General features: G+C 29.1%; 1 protein-coding gene and 1 long non-coding RNA gene across 2 annotated transcripts; one reads left to right on the top strand and one right to left on the bottom strand.

The window, feature by feature from the left end:
* Nucleotides 1-1,358: 1,358 nt before the first annotated feature.
* Nucleotides 1,359-2,251, top strand: LOC108487457 (ethylene-responsive transcription factor ERF027). The gene has a single exon (XM_017791812.2). It carries the CDS (start codon nucleotides 1,553-1,555, stop codon nucleotides 2,081-2,083), a length of 531 nt encoding a protein of 176 aa, XP_017647301.1. The 5' UTR covers nucleotides 1,359-1,552; the 3' UTR covers nucleotides 2,084-2,251.
* Nucleotides 2,252-6,629: 4,378 nt separating this feature from the next.
* Nucleotides 6,630-7,513, bottom strand: LOC128285341 (uncharacterized). The gene is made up of 2 exons (XR_008275887.1): nucleotides 7,166-7,513; nucleotides 6,630-6,934 (listed from the first exon to the last, which is right to left on the bottom strand). It is a non-coding gene; the product is annotated as an uncharacterized LOC128285341 (long non-coding RNA).
* Between the last annotated feature and the right edge of the window lie 14,029 nt (nucleotides 7,514-21,542).

The raw sequence follows: 21,542 nt of genomic DNA, 5'->3' as shown, positions 1-21,542 counted from the left end.
ATTTTCAAAATAATTTTCTTACTCCACACTAATATATGCAATACACAATGATTATTTTTTGTTGACAAAGGTTGGCAATTTTCTTTTGGGTCCAAAATTGATTAAAATGTACACAAACTTTTATTGTATTTTTCTTCTTATTTGTTATTTGGTGAAAGAGAAATAAAGTAGACTTGTACGTTTTTTTTTCTGTTTGTTTTAAATCAAATAGCAAAAATGTGTTGTTTGAGTATTATCTTAGTAAGTTATTGTTGAAATAATTTAGAAAATATAGATTTAAGTGTGTTTAAGCTCGTGATATCTTTTAATTTAGGGGTTTGAGAAATTTGTGGGTAATTGAGATTGATTGCATCGAGAAAAGAGAAGGAAAAAAGTTTTCATGTTTTTATTCAATTTGTTAATTCTAACTTCAATTTGAAAACCCGAATTTAGTAAATTGATTTCAAATTTGACTTTATTTAAAAATTTCAAGAACCAAAACACATCTAATCTAAACTCGAAAGGATTTGAACTCAAAATGATCAAAATAGGTAACACAAAATGAACCAAACCTAAAGTGATCAGAATCCAAATAATCAAAACTCATAAAGATCTAACGAAAAAAACAATGAGCTTCAAACTCAAATATACATAACCCAAAACGATACAATCTCGAAATGATCCAAACTTAAAACAATTCGATTTTTAAAAGAAATGAACCCATAATTAACCCAACCTCAAACGTCTTGAACTAAAATGACCAAAATAGCTTAACTTCCAAATTAACCTTTTGAGATTGATTAATCCAATATCAACTTTAAAACACCCAATTCACCACTTTAATTTAAATTAACAATTGTATTTAAAATTTCTTTCTTTCTCCCCATTGTTCATCTTTCATACCAAAATCACAATAAAAGAAATTGAATTTATTCTTCTCTTCTTACAATTTTTGCTTTCCCACATATGGCTATATATACTTTTAGTGCTAGCTAGGTTTGCGCCAAATGCATGTACCCAATAAATATACACCAATCCTCCAATTCCAAAACTCTACAAATTAACCCAACATTTGGAGCTTGAACCTAATGCCAACCCACGATTGTTCTCAATCTCTAATTTGTAAATTAAAAATCTACAAAGCCATTTATGCTCGCGTGTTATGCGCGTGCAAGCATGCATCTAATGGCAAATATATCCATAAAAATGAATAATAGAAAACAGCTAAGTATTATATAGCCTTGAGAGTACTTTAGCTATCCAATAAGACGCGTCCTTGCTGAAATCATAAACCACAAATTATTTTTCATCAAAATAAAAAGACAGTATCAACTCTTGGCCATCATTTTCTACTTTAAGAAAAACCCTAATTGAAAAAAATTACCACGATTTGTCCCACGAAATCCCCACGTTTTCCCCTTTCCTTCTGTAGAGTAAACTCAGCTTTTCTATTATACTATAAACCAGTTCAATATATATATGTATGGCTGACCATGCTAAACATCCAAGTCCCACATAGATCCCTTCACAACAAGTACTAGTAACACGTGTGTGAGCTATTTTTTCACTAGCCATGGCCTCTAGTTCCTCCAGTAAACACCCAATGTATCGTGGAATCAGATGCCGGAGCGGAAAATGGGTGTCTGAAATCCGTGAACCGCGTAAAACTACACGTATATGGCTCGGTACGTATCCGACACCGGAAATGGCTGCTGCTGCTTATGATGTGGCTGCACTAGCCCTAAAAGGTAGTGAAGCTGTTGTGAACTTCCCGGATTCCGTTGCTTCGTATCCTATTCCGGCTTCTATGTCGTCAGCCGATATACGAAAAGCGGCGGCGGCGGCGGCGGCGATGCAAAGAGGTGAAAACAAAAGTAGTGAGAGTAGTAACCTAGTAGGGACAGTTCAACATCATGTGGTCAAAGATGAAGGGTTCGCTACAGGAGAGTATGTGGATGAGGATGTATTTTTGAACATGCCTAATTTGTTGGTGGATATGGCAAAGGGATTGCTGGTTTCACCGCCGAGAATTAGCTTGATACCTTCCGATGACGACGATGACTCGCCAGATAATTGTAATGGAGAAAGCTTATGGAGTTATTGATTTGATTCAATATTTTTCTAATAATGCTGCTATAAGCTGCTACATTATTTTGGTCTTTTCATTTTCATCAAATGTGGGCCGGAAACAAGGACATGTTAGGATTTTGGAAAAAAGGAAGAAAGAAAAAAAGTGCCCATTGGTGGTATTAAGTTGCAGCTTTGAGCATTATTAACTTGTCTCCTTATGAAATAATATATATATATATATATAATGAAGACAAATTTGGTAAACAAAAAACAAACAAAAAAAAACACACTAGTGTTTTGCAGCACGTAAATTTATTTTTGGATTTAAGGCGCCTTTGGTTAGGGTTTCAATATTTCTTTCTTTAAGAGTGCTGTTTTAGGTAGGTATCTATACATATGTATGTATGTATGTATGTATGAAATGATTTAATCTTCTTCTTTTTAGTCTTCTTCTTCCCTCTTTCATGTGACTGTTTCGAGTTCTCTTCCATTTTGATTTGTTGAAGACGAATTCAAAGTTTCGAACTCTTCATATTGTCCCTTTTAATGTGTATTTTTAAACATTTTCCTCTCATTTTAAGCAACATTGACAAGAATCAGATGATGTTTCCTTAATCATATTTTTGTCCTGATTGTATAATTACATGGGTCCAGATTAAATTCGAAATTCATACAAATTAAATCCATATATAAAAGTCATGTTTCTATTCATATGATCCGAATTCGAGCCAACAGAAAAAAGGGTACTTCTTTAATCATGTTAGTCACTAAGTAATGATGCATAAATTTTGTTAAAACTTTTTGGAATTCGAGAGAAATTATGAGTCAAAACGTTAAGATGGAGAAAGAAGGGGGGACCTATTGTGCACAGTGAACATAATGTCAATATATATCCATTTGATGAAAGATTGAAAGTTTAAAAAATGAAAATAGAGGTTATGAGATAGACATGTCTATTTGATTAAACAGTGGCACTGTTAAATTGTCGGGGGGACCCTTTATTATGAACAACGTCTACAGGTGTCTCAACTATACTTGCATTTTGAATTTTATGTTGTTTTTCATCATAACCAAATATATAACACATTATTAGGATTGAACATGGCAATGGATTGTGTCTGCCGAGTTGTTTGACTCTTTGTTCTAACCCTTCTGGTAAATGGGATTTGACTGCAAAGTTACATTCCAATCACAAATTTTACAATTAGTTTATTTATTTCGCCTACCTATGTAATACTTTTAATAGGAGAGGGAATGCTATGATTTTGATGAGAAGCTTTTGTAACAACTTTGAGTCACTTTAATCACTTCAACTTATTTCAGTACTTTATTTCAATTTCTTTAACCATTCATTAATAGTAATATGTGATTTGATATATTTCAGATATTGACGAATATTTTAATACAGAAAGAATTATATAAAATATCATCCTGTATTTATTTTTTAATTATTTGATGACGAGAAGAGATTGTATGGAATTGTGATTCCACGTCATCTTTATTATTTTCCAATCATTCTCCTGTTGTCATTCTACTATTGGGAAGGGATAAGGATGACGTGAAATCACAATTCCATATAATCATTTCTCATTTGATGAAATTTCTATAAATTTTTCCATGTCATTGATAACTTTTTTAACCTAAACCCCGAACTTCGAACCAAAAATTCTAAACCCTAAACTTGAACTTAAATTAAAACCCAAACCCTAACCTTAAACTCTAAACCAAAAGGCTAAATTTAGGGTTTCATGTTCAAGTTTAGGGTTTCATGTTCTGAATTCAAGGTTCAGGATTCAGGATTCAAGGTTCAGGTTAAAAAGTTTTTAAAATTATGTATCAATGACATAAAAAAATTATTGAAATATAATTAAATAATTGAAAAGGGATACAGGATGACATGGTACCCCTGTTTCAATACAGGATGACATGGTACCCCTGTTTCATACAATTCTTTCTCTATTTTAATATATCTTTAAACTTTAAATACTTAGTTGGAAAGTCATTTAATAATTGAATTTAAGTGTAATGAATTATATTTATACATGAGCAACATGTTTGGATAACAATTATAATTTGTAAGTAATATCGAATTGAATTTAATTAAAGTAATCTAATAAAAATATCAAATTCTTAGAGAAGTTGAGAATTGAGTGAATTATATGAGTAATTAGCTAAAACTGACTTTCAAATTTAAAAAAAATTCTTTTTTAAGATGTAAGCAAATATGTCTATAGAATCAAAATTTCCTATAATTACAAGTTCATGTAATTACAGCCGTAGTAATTATAATTTCTTATAATTACATCAATTATGGGGTTCAAACACACTAAAATCTTACCCAAATTTAAGTCCTAAAGTTGTAAACTTTAAATCCTAACCTTAACTCAAATAAATCTTAAAACTCTAATATTTAAATTCTAACCCTAAACACTAAATTTTAAATATTGCTTACTATTATTATCCTTTAATTTCATTTAATTAATTAACACAAAAATTAGGGTAATTAGCATTACATTATTATTAAGAATTGATGTAGTGTTAGTTGTGTAGGGTATTAGTTAAGTTTTTTTCTTTTTAAATATGAAGTAACATATTTTTAATGAATACCTAAAAAGTAATTACATATATAGAAGCTAGGATAGCTCACATTATCAAACATAATTAATGTGTACAAGTATGGCAATTTCTCTCCACCGCAATTGGGATGGTGGGTTTAGAATAAATTATCACGTAGGAAAGGTATTTCTATTAATAGCAATGCAATGATAGGAAATTTGTTTGAGTAATTTTTATCTCGTGTCCTATTAAAGAGAATATTCAAGTATTTATACATATTATTATTGTTCATAATTTGATTCTATTGTTCATGGATTTGACTCCACTATTCATAGGACTGACATTCAGAGCGTACTTCGGGCATACTGGACATGTGTATTGTCTGGGTCGTCTGCTGGACTTTGCGTTTCTCCACACGCAAGCTTTTTAGATATGGCAAACTGAGACCGCAAACTCTCCTTAGCTCGTACGAGTTGATACTGCGAGCTACCCCTGTTGTTCTCTCGTTATACCCCTTGCGCATGTGCACCTAGTAGGGCCTATCCGAGTCACGAGTAAGAGACTCAAATCTCATCTGAATTTCGAGTCAGTGATCATTGGTGTATAATAAAATTATTATTTAAATAGTAGTAAAATAAATTTGATATACGATAGTATACATGTATATGTAAAAAAAGAGAGGTTAAATTAAGGAAAAAAAAAAGGAAGGAAAAGAAGATATAATGATGATGGATCATTAACCTCTAACTACATATAACTATTAGGGCCTACATGACTTTTTCTCCTCTTTAAGGAGACAAACATCTCATGAAATATCTAGTGGGTCCTTAATGGTATGTTCAAGCTAGCACTCAAAGATATGTCAAATTAACAATTTGTGATGTTACCAAGCAATCTTTTCTTTTTAAATGCTTTTTAGTGCTTACCAGTTACCACTTCCCCATTCATGAGAATTATCATTACTCAACTCATTGTATGAAAATAAAATATTTTTTTAATTGAATTAATGCTTAAGTCGATTAGGTAATTAATTGTCAATTCGATCAATATAATTAATTTAATTAAATAAATTATTAAAATTTTATTAAAAAATTTAGTTCAATTAATTAATTAACTTAGTTCTTACTAGTTTGAGGATCAATTGATTAAATTTAATTTATTTTCTGAACTAATGTATCAACCGATTCTTAATCTAATAGATCCAATCAACTAATCTACCCTAATTCTGATTCATTTCTCTTATCAAGTATGATTTCTTATTGTCTTTTTTGGGGTCTTGAATATGATTAATTTTGCAAGAGGAAATGCCCAAAAACGTGGTTAAATTTTGAAGTCGGCCGAGAAAATCCACACCCCTTTATAGAGCTGCCCTCAATATTGAACAAAAAGAATAAAAGTCCTTAGCTTTCATTGGTACCTTTAAATATAATAATAATCTAATCAAAACAATATATACGATTGTGGGTGTGGGGGTATATATTCTCTACGCCCAAAAAAAGTAGTAGCCGAAATTCTTTTTTTTGAAACGAAAAAAAGAGTTTTTTTGACCAAAGTTGGCCGACATAACCATCTTTGTTTGCTTTTTTTGTTAACCCTTCACTTTCACTTTCTTCTCCCCTGGTTGGTAATATGTCTTTCTCTCTCTATATATTTATTATCTCTGTGTTCAACATGAATTTCGATTTTTAATTTGCATATATATATATAGATATATATGTATTAATTTTTTCTTTGAAAATTTTTATTAGAATCACCCAATAGTGAAACTGACGTCTGAAAAAAAATACAAAAAGCCTAACAAGAACAAAAAATGAATTCGGTGTTTCAATTAATGAGCATTGCATGAATGCAATTGCAACATGATGATTTGCCGACCTCCAATCTATATTCTCATTTAACTATATTTCCTTCGGTTTCATTAATTTAAAAATTAAGGATAAATATTAAATTTATACATTAATTTTAGTTTAATATGTAATTTTGTACGTAAATTTTGATTTGATGTTATTGTTATAACAGGTTAATTTTATCCCGCCCAATAAACAAAACAATAAAAAATAAATAAAAGTCTATTTACAAAATAGATTGGCCCAAACAAAAAAGAGTCCAATAACCCAACCCATTTGCTAAACCTAATATCCAATAACCCGAAGCCCAATAGCTCATAACCTAAACTATTCTCAAAAAGTTAAAAAAAAAATCCTAACCCCCTTGGCGCCGCTTCTCACCATGTCAACATGCTCGCACCCCAAGGCCTGACGCCTTCTATGCCACCGTTGCACCAAAATAGCCAAGGCGCAACTCCCGTCGTCGCCGTTGACGATGGTACCTGCAAAGGAGAAAAAAGCACAGAAGCAACATCACAGAGTAGAGACAAAAAGGAAAAAAGAGAGAAATATTGTAATTGAAAGGCTATAAAGGCCGAACTTTTGTAAGATTCAAAAAGAGAACAGAAAATACGAAGAAAAGAAAACATTAAAAGAAAAAACGAAGGTGATTATTTTATTTTTTTGTTTTTTTCAAAAACATAATAAATAAGAAGATAAAAATCTTTTTTTACCTAGTCGTTCCACCTCCCTCCATCGGCGGAGGTCTTTTCCAACATCGAAAACCCCAGAACCTTTTAGGGTTTGGCATGGGCTTCGACGGAATAAGGTGTGAAAGGCGTGCATCAGCTAGGTAGAGCGGCTAAAGGTTTCTTTTTTTTCGAACAAAAGGCTTGCTTTCAGATTTGGGCCGAAGAGGGACTGAAAGGGCTCGTTTTTGTAATTTCAGCCACTAGAGCCGACGGTCGCAGTTGCCGATGACCGGTGACCATGACGGGCTCCCGACAGCCCTATAGTTGGACCCTGGGTTGCATTCAGAGGAAAAAAAGGAGAAGGGAAAGGATTTTTTTTTTAAATTAAGGGAAGTGATTTTTTTAATGAATTTTTTTACTTATATAGGGCCCCAGTACGAAGTTGTTTTGGCTAGGCTTCAGAAGCCCTAAAACGGCGTCATTTTGATGCTTAGCCCGATGACATGACCCGAACCGCATAAGATCCGCGTGTTTTTATATGGGGTCTATTTATTTCCCTAGTCCTTCCACTTTTTGATTTCTTTTCAATCCAGTCTTGTTTCTTTTTTTTCTTTTTTTTTTAAATTTATACCATGTGATTTTGGATTTTTTCATTTTGGTCCCTCTTGGAACGGTGTGTTTAGGGGGTCTGGGAATAATTTCCCATTTGATCCCTGTTCCTTTTCGCGCGTTCAGTTTTGGTCCCTTAGTCTACTTTATTAATTAATTTATTTATTTTATTACAACTTATGCTCTTAGTTTCATTTAAATTTCGATTCAATCCTTTATTTATTTAATTTCAACCTTTTATGATCTGTTTTTTATTATTTATTTATTTATTACTTTTTACCCTTTTTTATATATTTAAAATTTATATTGTTTATGTTTCCTTTTATTTGTGCGTTTTTCCCGATTTGTTATTATTAGTATTATTATTATTGTCGTTCATGTTAATATTATGATGATAACCATGACATGATTATCGCTATTATTATTATAAATAGGTGTATTTTTATTATCGCTATAGTTGCTTATTATAATTCATGAGCCTAACTCTTTTATTTTCTTATTATGTTTAGTTATTTATTTATCATTCTAATGTTATTATTTCATTCTTTTCACCTCTACCATTTTACCTTATTTTGTTAATCACTATGTAATCATGTTAAAATCTATTTATCCGTTTTACATCATGCCTAAATAAATTAAATATATATCATTTAAAAATTTACCTTCGTTTTATCTAACAAATAGAAAATACTTAAAACCGAGACAATGTTAATTATTTTTGGAATTCGAGGAGTTGTGCTCTTAACTTACGGAGTATGGCATCTTCCTAAAACCGAAGTAATTGAATATCCTATTTAAAATAACAAAAAAAAAAAGATTTAGGTAATGATCAAACGACGGTTATTTTGCTTTTCAAGAATTAGAGGCATCTTGTCCTAACTCACGAGGCATGATCCTTCTTCTCGACTAACTCGGAATAAGGCCTTTTCTATTACATTTAATTTAGTTAAGCAATTTCTTAATACAAAAAGGGATCGTTTTTTAAATTCTCTTCAAATTTTCAATTCTCGACACTAAGACATCAAGTAATCAACTAGGTACCAATTTTGGCCGTCACAAGGGTGCTAATCCTTCCTTGTGCGTAACTGACTCCCAAACTCATTTATTGGATTTTGTAGACCGAAAATCATTATTTTAGTGAATCAAACCTTTTATTAAAATAATCAAATTACGAGGTGATCCAATAATTCCTCATAAAAATTATTGGTGGCGACTCCATTTTCATTTTTCAAATGAAAAGTCGATTTCAAAAAAGAGGTTTCAACAATTGTATACATGAAACTTGAATTGTACGTGGTTCATATGTATACATACAACTTTGATTTTGATTCAATTGTATACGTTTAAAGAAATAGATACATACATCTATTTACACATTGGATTAATATAATTGTTTGTTTATGAAATCAGGCACGTTCTTGACATTTTTTGGGCCCTAGATGAAACAATAAATTGGGTCTCTTTTAAAAAAAATTATGCATGTTATACACTCTTAATCCTTTATATCCATGTTTTGGTGCTTAATAGAGCACTTGGGGAGTAATAGGAGTGAAAAACGGGTAGAAATTAAAACAATAGAGCAATCTGAAAGCTAAACACGGGCAACAGAGTTTCACACAGGCAAACCACACGGGTGTGTGGATTTCAGGAACCATGTGTGCTGACAACAAAAAGTGTCATTTTTTAGAATTTTTTGGAACTTTAAGAAGGTGTAAATGATAAAATAAAGAGAGGATAATGGAGCCATAATAAAATAGCATGAAAATTATTGAAAGAACACCATTGAAGCTGATTTCCAAGCAATTTTCATTCAAGATTCAAGAGTCCAAGTTGATTTCTAAGAGAGTTATCATGGATTTCTTTTATTTTAGTGGTTATATTGTATTTTTGTGTTAGTTCTTGCAAGTATGAACTAATTTTCTAAATATTTAGGGGAGATGAACCTTACGATAGATTCTATTGTATTTCTAGTTTTATGCAATAAAATCTTAGTTTCTTTGTTTACAATTATGAATGCTTAATTGTTATTGGGTTGATAATTCTAGAGTATTAATCCATGTTTGATGTGCATAAGTTTGAGGTTGAATAGATTCTTCTTGTGATTAGATATTGCATAATTGAATGAAGTTGTATGCAATTCTAGAAATAGGAAGACATAAATCTACCGGGTTAGAGTAAAATCTAATAGGGGGTCCATAGAGTGAATTAATGCAATAATAGGGGTTTTTAATTAGAAAGAAATTTTAATTAATCAACCCAGATTTAGTGGCTCTTATGCATGAAAGAGGTATTAGCTTAAATTAGGGATTTCTATTGATCAAAGAACTAAGAAAAGAAATCGCATAAATTAGATTGATAATTATATATGAAGTCTAGGTGGATTTTTACCTAGGTATTGTTTTCTCACTTAGTTGATATTTGATTTTTTTTTTTTGTATGTTTTATTTTTTTGACACACTCGTTAGTTAATTTAGTTAGTTAATTTTAGTTTTAATCAATTCTTTGAATTATTAGGTTAAATAATAGTCCTCGAGGGAACGATATTTGTGCTCACCATAGTTATACTATTAATTGATAGGTGCACTTGTCTTAATTGATTTATTAGTTAGTTTAGTAGACATCACTAACTTATCAAAAGTATGGATAGATCTTCTGGCAATGACAAGTGCTAAGTTCTAGCACTGTCCTTGAGGGTTATACAAAAGGCACAACATTTCACTGCATCCAATGCACCTCAAATGTTCATATGATTGTTGTAGTAAGCTAGATGGTATTGTAAATCACCATGACCATTGTCCATTTCTTTAGAAAGCTTAAATGTCAAAGACATGTAATGCACTACCACTTTCGGAGTTAAAGGCTTCTTTAAATCATCCTTTTTCCTTAGTGTTTACATTTTTTCTTCAAACAAACCTCCCTGCGCTTTTGGGTTTTACTCTTGTGGTTGATCTAGAAGGTTAGTGGGATTGCAATTTCATCTCCAATTGAGAAAAGGCTGAGTTGGCTCCTCTTTTTAGGCAACTAGCAGAGGGTTCTATTACTGAAGATCTAAAGTCCTTAATAATATTTTTTCATTTCTCTGATTGAGCTCTTGTTAGCGCTATTGCTACTATTAGTATAACCTTTGCTATGTAGAAAGCTATTTGTCTAACATTCTCATTTTTTCTTCCATCTTCGTGAATTGTTGGAATTTGAATAAGGATTTTGGAAAGTTTTCTCACCTTGGGGTGCATTAGTATTACCTTGATGATATAGGGGATAGTATATGGGTGAAGGCACTAGTAGCACTGAGGATAGCCTCCACAGTGAGGATGATGAGAATCATAAGTAGCACAAGGATCTTAGGGGTGACCCGACTAATATTGTTGTTGGATATACTATCTGTTGTTATTTTAAGGTTGAGTTTAAAATGGTAGGGTTTAGGTTTGTTGTTGATTTTGAGTTCCTTCTTCTACATTGAAAAGAATGTCAATAGTTGAATAAGTCATGTTGTCTGTACTCACCGTATCAATTGTTGATACAAAGAGATGATGTGGAGGTGAATGTGGTGGAGATCATAGTCAATTCACTCTAAAGGAGTGGAGAGTCGTACAATGGTGATGGTGAAACTAAGGTTGGGATAAATAAGTAAGTGAGGAAGATAGTCGAATGAAAAGATAGAGGATAAAGTTGTTTGAGTTAGTTAATAGGGAGTTTGTCCCCTCTCTCAAAGGTGAAAGAAAGTTTATATAATTGGATCTAGTGAGACACATGACTATCTCTAATTAGCCAACTAGTCCCTGTTGGAAAAATAGCATTTTATGGGAACTTTGAGGCATATTCTCAATAGGTAAAGGTAGAGAGTTGAATCATAAATTTATGGTTTAATTTTCTACTCCATAAGACCTTTACAATGGTATATAATATGCTCAAAATGGTTGAGTGATGAATGAGAAATTTATGCTCAAATTAAGCTACTTGGAAATATTTGTTGAGGAAAAGTAAAGGTTTAGATCCCACATTGGTTAAATACTAAGTGTGAGATGTGTATATATATGGGAACTCTCTTAAAGAATGATTGAATGATTAAGCTTGGAATCCTACATTGTGCGTAGGGGTGGGATTGCAAGTCCAAACTCGACAAAGTAGGGGGTGCATCTGCACAATGTGGGAGACGCGAAATGTCTAGGCAGGTCGGGTCCAAAATGAGCCTGTGGATATTTTAGCCCAACATGAAATTATTGATTTGTTGGCTCCTTAATGGTAGATTTTGTGAATATTTCCAAAAATTCCACCATTTTAAATGTCTATAAAAGGTTATGAATTCTGTAGAATTTTTATAACTCTCATACTCTCTCACACCGAATTTATTTTGCTCTCAAAACTCTTTTTTTTCTCTATATATTTTCCAATGTTCCGGTGATAGAAAAAGGCAACGCTCGTTCTTTAATTGCTGTAGAGGTGCTACTGCTTTGATCATTGTTGTTGTTATATCTTGGGAGACATTCGACCAATGTTTCTCCAAGTACCATAAGAGCAGCCAAATCTATCTTAAGGAAACTGTGTTAAACAGGCCTCAACGTTTAGTAAATCTCTTCTTTTCTTTTCGATTTCAACCTTGTGTTACAATTTTTATTGAATTTACGTATTTGACAAATTTAATATAAACTTATTCTATTTATATTTTATTTTATATATATAATTATTTATTTATATTAAATATTTTATTCGCTAACATGTTTTATCCAACAATCTCTTCAAAAGTCATTATTAAATGAGGGACGTGAAAATAAGTAGGTTATAAAATATATAAGTGATAAGTGATAATCATTCCATCTGAACAATTTACCTGTAAAAGGTGATTGGTTTAAGTATTCCCTAAGCTCTTACTAGATAGTACCATGACGACAGAAGAAAGCATGTTTGATGAATTAACTTGTACAACTTTACAAGTTAAGAGGGGTTAATAATTTCTGGGAAATTACTTTATTGGAACTTTTAATTAGCACAATTTTTAAGGTTTAGAAAGTTGTGGTCCTTCACTTTTTTTTTATGAGAAAAAAGTCAAAAAATTATAAGAATAACATTAAACAGAAATAATGCCTAAAAATTTATTTCTATTCATTAAATCACGAACTATCTCGAGTGAGACGTCGAGAATTTACACTTCACTTCTCTTCATTACCCAAAAATTTAAATAAAATTGAACTTCGTAATCATAACATATATTCCATTTTAAGCAAGTGAATTTCAAGATGGTGACCCCACTACTAATATCTCTCATCTTAATTTTCAATTTTATAAAATTGTTACCTTTATGTAAAGTTCATCGACAAGATAATTCTAAAGCCAGAAAGAGATTAGTAACAATGTAAATAAATTAACTTAAAATAATCAACAATCAATTTTAAAATAAATATACGTACTACGTACACAAAAGGTTAATTTAATTAATATAAATTTAGTACGGAAAAGATGGACCTATGAAGACGAACAACCATCCAATGTGGCTCTTCACAAACTTTCTTAATCCTCTTTAATTTTATTATTTCGTTTTATATAATCATGAAAAAAAATAAAGGGTAAAATTATATCCAAAGTCACTAAACCATTAGTAAGTTTACATTTTGGTCACTTAACTTCAAAAGGTTACAAAATGATCACTCAACTATTCGAAAGTTGTTATTTTAGTCACTGAATTGTTAAGTTTTTTTTTTCAAAAAAAATTTAGCTAGCGAGCTTCAAGGGACGATTCGACGATTGTGTGGTGGATTAATACCTATTGATAAGTAGAAGAACATACATTAAATCCAAGTTGATTTGATGGTCAGTGTCGGAGATCAGAGAAAAAATTATTTGAATTTTGATTCGTAGATTCGTGAGGTTCAAAGTTGTTTCATAAAAAAATGAACTGTAGAAGAGAATGGAGATGAGAGCTTCCGACTGGAGTAGGCAGAATGAACAAAAAATGCCATACAATAGTAATTTTAACAGCTCAATAATTTAAATAAAAATATTTGAACAGTTTAATGATCGTTTTGTAACTTCGAAATTAACCAATTAAAATCTAAACTTACTAATTATTTAGTAATCTTGATCGTTGTTTACCCAAAAGTAAAAAAAAAAAAAATTCTCCCTCTTTATTCTCTTTTGTTTTAATTGATTATTAACATTAGCTGATTGATCCTTAATCATACTAAATAAATTAAAGTGTGTTTGTGTGGGACAAGTATATTAAAATATGAATTTCTATCTATATCAAACATTGCAATAAAAAGAACTGCATGAACTAAAATTATGCATCATGAAAGCATGTCTGAAATCTTACTTTAGTTGACAACTACTTTTAAAATGATTTTAAAGGAAAATGAAAGCAGCTTCAAATTTTGTAGGAGGGTTGTCCAATTTCAATGGTGGGTGAACAGTATTAAATACAAGTGGTTCTGGATCGAGTTAGGTTTGAGTTGGGTCTAATTATGATATTAATATGTTTTATTTTTGTTTAAAATTCAGCCCAAAATATGAGCCTAAAATTTTGCTCATATTTTTAAAAGATTAACCTAAGCTCATTTTAAACCCGCCAATATTATTTTTTAAATTTTTTAAAAAAGTATTTATCTTATTTTAATATTTTTTATTTATTAATTTTTATATAGTTAGCTTAACATTATTTTAATGTTTACATTAGAGTAATTATATATTTAGTATAAGTTTGTTTTCTTTAATGTGTTTTAAATTACATAATATATAAAAATAACATAATATAAAGTATTATAAACTTAACAATGAGCCAAGCCGAGCTCGAGCCTTGAATGTTCAAGTCTGAGCCTGACCTATGAACAATTCTAGTATCTAGAGTCAAGCTCTAAGCATAGTTTATAATGGTTAAATTCTGCTATTAGTCCCTGTAATTTGAAAAAGTTATAGATTTAATCCCTATGCTTTAATTTGATCAATTTTAGACTTTGAATTTTTCAAATTAGTGAATTTTATTCCTATACTTTTTAAAATTTTGAAATTTTAGTCTTGACCCAAATAATAGTAGTTAAACTCATTTAGTTAAATTCAATTACTAGTCTTGTACTACGCATACAATTGTGGATTTAGTCCATGTTCTCCAATGGATCGTTCTAAGTCCCAATACTTTTTGAATTTTATAATATTAGTCTTAACATAAATGACTGTCGTTAATCTATTAACTGAATTTTTAGTAAGTAATATGTAGAAATAATAAGTTGACAAAGCATTACATCTATTAATAACACATTTGTCGCTTTAGATTCTGGGAATAGAATAACTTAACTGAATGAATTTAACAGTTACCATTTGGTGAGGACTGAAATTTTAAATTTTGAAAAGTAGGACTAAATCCACATGTCACAAAGTATAAGGACTAATAGTAGAACTTAACCATAAAACTAAAGTGATTTTACACACTTTCATAATTTCTTTTGTACATTAATATTTTAACAATTCAATCATAATATTCCTTTTTTCATTTACACATATCATGCATGTCATATTTGGAGTAAAATAAAAATTTATGGCTATTTGTCTTATGTAAAAAAAAATTCTAACCATTAAATATAGGAGAAAATATTTAGTACATTGCCGATGGAGTTTTTAGACGTCACAAGCAAGATCAAGAGATTCACAAGTGTCCTATACAAGTATAGTATAATATTAAAAATATATATATTTTTTTAAAAAAGACATAACAATTTTTAAAATTACTCGTGAAATAAAAATACACTATCCGTATACAAAATATTAATCCTATATATTAATTTAAATAATATTTAAATCAATATTAATAAATTCAACAATTTAATTACTAAACTATTTATTGTACAAAAGATTATGAAAATGTATAAAATTAGTTTAGTTTTACAATGATGTACATAAGTCAATTATGATTCATATAATATTTATGTTATAGGTCTATGGTGAAGTAAATAATTCCATAAAACGAATCTAAAATATGTAATTAGTAATATACATATTATATGTAATTAGTAATATACATATTATTGTGTTTTATTTCCCAACTTCAGAGTGGGGTATAAAGTTTGGACTTTAATAAGCCCAATTGCAATTATTTTGGACTTTAATAAGCCCAACTTGAGAGGGGCAGAGAGGGACTTTGCCCTCCCTCAAAAGCAAAATTATTATATAACTCTCTATTAAATGGTTAAATTATGATTAAATTGTATTTTGATCCTCAAAAATAAAAGAAATTACATTTAATTTCTTTAAAAATGATGAATTTAAAAAGAGGGTGAACTACACCCACGGTCACTTTAAAATAGAGTTTGTCTTATTTTGAGTATTATAATTTTTTTTTAATTTAGTTACTCTAATTAAAATAATTATATGAATTAATCATTACCTTTAATCACTAACGGATTAAGGTTATCAGCAATCTTCTCTCAACTGAAAACCTTGGCCTCTCTTTTGTGCCATTGACACCTTCGCTGCTTAAGTTCCCGCACCGTTGTTCGGCTTATAATTATCTTTTTCGACCACGCACCGTTGTTCGGCTTATAATTATCTTTTTCGACCACGATTTGACTTTAAAAATAAAGAAAATTACGATTAATAAGTCCCTATTAAATGATTTAATTTATAACAAAATTGCACCTTGAATTCAAAAAGAAAAAAATGTTTAATTCGCCCCAAATATATGTACGATAAAGTGAGAATAAAAGTCACATTCCATGTTAAAGAAGTTGTCAAACCCATCCATGTTATTATTTGTCAAGGTTGGGTTCCAAACCAGACAAATTATGTTACCAATGTCATGATATTGACACCTCTTAATCATATCTAGACATCTTAAATTTTCAATCAGGTCTTAACCTTAATTATTTGTGATTCTACTATTAATGCTCTCGTTCACTGCGTCACTTGGTTGGTCGAGAATGAAGCCATAAATTTATTTTTGTGTTAAAATTAAAATTAAAAACTTTTAAGGGGTTAAAATACAATTTTATCCTTGTATATACTTAAAATTTTAAAGAGATTAAATTAATTTATAATTTTAAAAATATAAAGGGACTAAAATGACAATTTGGTATTTAGGGTGAAGAAGGAAGGCCCCTGCCTGCACCTTGGAGCCGCCCCTGACGTTGGCGATGACATTAGTATCTGGACCTTCTTTGTTCTTTTCTCACCACTTTATGTATTCTAGATTATATCTGGGCCTTCAAATATATGTATAAAAACCACTCCAATTATATGTAAAGGTATTATCAATAAACCCTTTTTAGATTGTGTTTAATCTTTAAACTTTCAGTTGTTTTATTTAAATATTTCATATAAAAATAATAAAAGACGAAAATATTAGTACATTAAGATTTATTATTTTCGTAATTTTAGAATTTAATTTTGTATTTTTATTTTAGGATTCGACTCGTTGGACCATTTAATATTTCACATCATTTTAATTTTTTTTTATCTCTTAGCGCTTTTTTTTTTACAGTGTCATGCCATGTCAGGATGAATCAACAATTGAGGTGTCATGCCATGTTAGAAAATGTCGATCGTCAATTGACTAATGGTCTCAATTAATTTTGGCATTATTTGAAATTTTTTGCAATGTTGTGGGTGGCATTGCATAAAAGCAACCTTAAGGGTTGGTGTGAAAAATCCTCAAAACGTTGAGGGTAATTTTTATAATTATGCCTTTATTTTTAAAATTTTAAAATTTTTAAATACAAGTAAATATTTAAACATTAAAACATACGGACTTTTTATATAACACATTATTACATTATTACCTTTTCAATATATATGTATATATAAGGATAAAATGATAATATCATATGGTAGAGAGAGGTGGGACGAGGCAAACAATTACCATAAACCCTCTATATCTACGGTTCAAAAAAAAAAGTTCCACTTCACTATGCTCCAAATATACTTTTCAAAAGAAAAAAAAAATTACTCCATTTGAAACATATCAGTTTGAAATCTATCGGACAGTTTAAACTTTGACATCCCTACATTTGATTTAAACCACTTTTAAGAAAAAAACTGCATATAGTTAAACTTAAACAAAAGAAAATATAAATTGAAAGCTTACTTATTTATATATATATATATATATATATATAGATCTACTTACACAGTGTAAAAATTAAAGTAGTTTTACATGCTTTTAAAGTAGTTTTACATGCTTCCATAATAATTTATATGATTAATATTTTAACAATCATGCCATTATATTTTATGGTCTATTTATATAGATCATGCACATCAAATTTGATGTAAATTTAAAACTTCTAATTATTTGTTTTATGTAAAAATTTAATCGTTGAATATATATTAATAAATAGAGTATTTTAAATCGATATAATAAAGATATTGAATTAATTCGAAATTTTACATATAAAACAAATATAATTATATTGATAAGTTCAATGATTGAATCATTAAAATATTAATTATAAAAATAATTAGCCATTTTCATCTTTACATTATGTAATATAAATTTACACAAAATGATATTCCCAGCTTGAGATTTCAACAGGTTTGAAAAGTCAAAATATTTGACAGTATAATACAAATTCCAGTCTGTAATCATATAAATAGAAATAACATCAAAAAATTTCCTTATTAAACAATTTAATGTCAACTTCCATTTTCCTCGTTCAAAATAAAAATTAGATTTTTTCAAAACAAATCATTAGGAAAACGTTGTGCACGAATAATAAATCCAATATATGATTTGATTATAAATTCTTAATAATATGATCTTTTAATACAATATTTAGAATTATTTATAGTCTCACATCAATTCTTAAATAAAATATAACATATTTTAATATATTTAAATTTATATTATTTTACACTAATTATAATATTAATACCAATCGAACTATTGCTCGATCTATATATAATCAAAATTTAAGTAAAAAATAAAAGTATGAAAATGGAATCTCATGTTTTTGAGTCGGTTTCCGTACTGTTTTAGGATTTGTCTTGAAAAGGAAAAAAGAACCTAAATACATTGCATGCATGATTATGTAAGTTGAAGCGTATCATGAGGCCTCGCCTGATACACGAGGATCGAGAAGAAAAGATAAAACATAAATAATTATGATTAAGACCATAAGGTTGCGTAATATGGTGAAAATGAAATTTTATGTTTACACTATACAAGTATACAACGCATTTCAATAGTTTGTATCTAAAAACCAACATTTATATCACGATTTATTGAAATATTTTTAAATATTTATAATGTTTTAAATTTACATTTTTCATTTCAGAGTAATATACCTTATGATTACATTTAAACTAAATAAAATATTTGAATAACTAAAGTAAATAAGTTACTAGATTAAAATTTAAGTATATTTTCATTATAATTTAAACTAATAAAATCTATATATAAGTACGTGATATTTTATTATAAAATACTTCAGTTGTTTTACTTTACATGAGAGTAAAATGATCAAGTGTTTTTTAATAATAACTATTTCCATTAGTTAAATAAAATAAAATATAATCTATTAATTAAAAATAATTAATCACGTAAATATACGAAAGTGATATAAGAAATTAGTTTTCTAAAACACGAAGTTTCAAAGTGTAATTTAGAGTAAGTTTGGATAGGCGATGCGTTTAGTGTAAAAATAGTAATGGCGGTGAGATTAGATATTGTACTGATACTGTAGCGTGAGACAAAAAGTAAGTTAATCGTCCATCCAAACTCACCCTTACTATTAGTTAGATATGCATATTAAACCCAAAATGACCTAAATTTAAATTGATCGAAACTTAAAATGATTCAATCAAATAATTCAAGAAGGACTAATTCGCAAAATTGGATAGACAAACCCAAATGACTTGAATCTAAACCCAAAATTAATCTAAACTGAAAATGACTTAAATTGGTAAAAGCACTATGGAGGTCGATGTATTAGGGGTCAGATTATATTAAGTCTCCTTTACTTAAAAAATAGGCAAATCAATTCCTATATGTCAGATAAAAAAGCAAACCAATCAATTAGTTAATTTTTTTGTCCATTTTTGTTGTTAAAATCTTGTCCACATACCTTAAAATGAGGTATACGTGACATGTCACCTATAACTATCTGATTATTTTATCCAACATATCAATTTTAATCATATAAAAGAATAAATATTTTAACAAAAGAGATAAATTTATTCCTTAATTTAAGGTATAAAACTAATTTATCCTATTTTAATAAAAATAATTTAACTTATAATACAAAATCTCCGAATAATTTTACTCCGAATATCCCTAAACCTAAATTCAAAATAAATAAATAAAATTTTAAAATAAAACCAAACCAATCCATTTTAGAATTTGCATGGTACGGACAGTTTACAGGTGGTTTTCTTAGTCCACAAAATTTCCTTTCCCAATCAAGCGCGTTGTTGTAAGCACCTTTCGTCATACTGAGATTAAAAATTAAAAAAAATGGTAAACTATTAAAATAGTCACTTTAGTTCGACTGAAATTACATTTTAATTATTTATATTTGAAATATTATATTTTAGTCATTTACATTATTCATGTTATAACATTTTAGTTACTGATCTGTTAATTGTCATTAACAATGTAATGGTAAGCTGACATGACACGTTAAATCATCATTTCAAATGGAAAATTTAGGTTAAATTATACAATTGATCCTTTTTTGTGAGCAATTTAATTCTTATTTTTTTAATTTCTTTTAATTTTTTCCTTTTTTTTCATTCTTATCTGCTTCTCCCTCTATTTTCCTCCCTTCTCCATTTCTTTTAATGTCGTTTTTCTATGTTTTTCGTTTGTTAAAACTAGTCCCTATACTTTTTTTTTGAACAATTTAATTTTTTTCGTTTTATTTCTTTATTTGTTAAAGCCAAATATATTTGGTTACATATTCTATGTGGAAACCAGAAATCGTTTTTGGACATTGCAAGATGAATAAAATTGATCCTATTGAATTAATCAATATCGGTTCTTCTTTGGTATATAGTAGAACACCAAGCTAAAATATTCTACGAAAAATATTAATTTGCTTACCAAATTAATGCCAAGAACTAGAAACTAAGCTAATCATAATGAGATTAGAAGGGTTAACCAAATTCATGAGAATCTTCATTGAAATATTATGTCCAAGAAATTCTATAAAATCACCACAATAATTTATTTTTGGACCCTTTGTATAGTTTCAACAATAACTATAAGATATCATAAACCCCATTTCACAATTGTCTATAAGAAGCAAAAAAGAAAATTAAATAAAAGAATATATTTATTTTGGGTTTTCATTGAAGATCAATACAGACTTGTTGCTCTAAGCTGAAAACATATTAAAAACTAATCAAAAGGAAGATTAAACAGAACGTATAGAAAATGCACAACACCAAAATAAAAGTATAGGGACTAGCTTTAACAAATGGAAAACATAGAAAAATTATGTTAAAAGAAATAGAGAAGAGAGAAAAGTAGAGGGAGAAGCAGAAGAAAATGAAAAATAAAAGAAAAAAATGAAGGTAAAGAACGTAAAAGAAAAAATTAAATTGCTCAAAATGAAAAAATAGAGGGGCCAATTGTAGAATTTAACCTAAAATTTTCATTTAAAATGATAGATTTATGTATCACATCACCTTGACATTACATTGTTAACTAAAATTAATAGTTCAGTGACTAAAATATTACAATATGATAATATAAATGACTAAAATGTAATATTTTAAATATAAATGATTAAGATATAACATAAAATAAATAAAAATGACTTCGGCCTAAGAAAAATATTGCTGAAAGTCAAAAACTCGTTAAATACCCAACGCCTAGAACCTGGACTTGGGT

Source organism: Gossypium arboreum, chromosome 1 (genome assembly GCF_025698485.1).
Source record: "Gossypium arboreum isolate Shixiya-1 chromosome 1, ASM2569848v2, whole genome shotgun sequence".
In the NCBI taxonomy this organism is placed as follows: domain Eukaryota; kingdom Viridiplantae; phylum Streptophyta; class Magnoliopsida; order Malvales; family Malvaceae; genus Gossypium; species Gossypium arboreum.
Note: the sequence above shows the minus strand (reverse complement) of the source record. Positions and strands in the feature narration are given on the sequence as shown.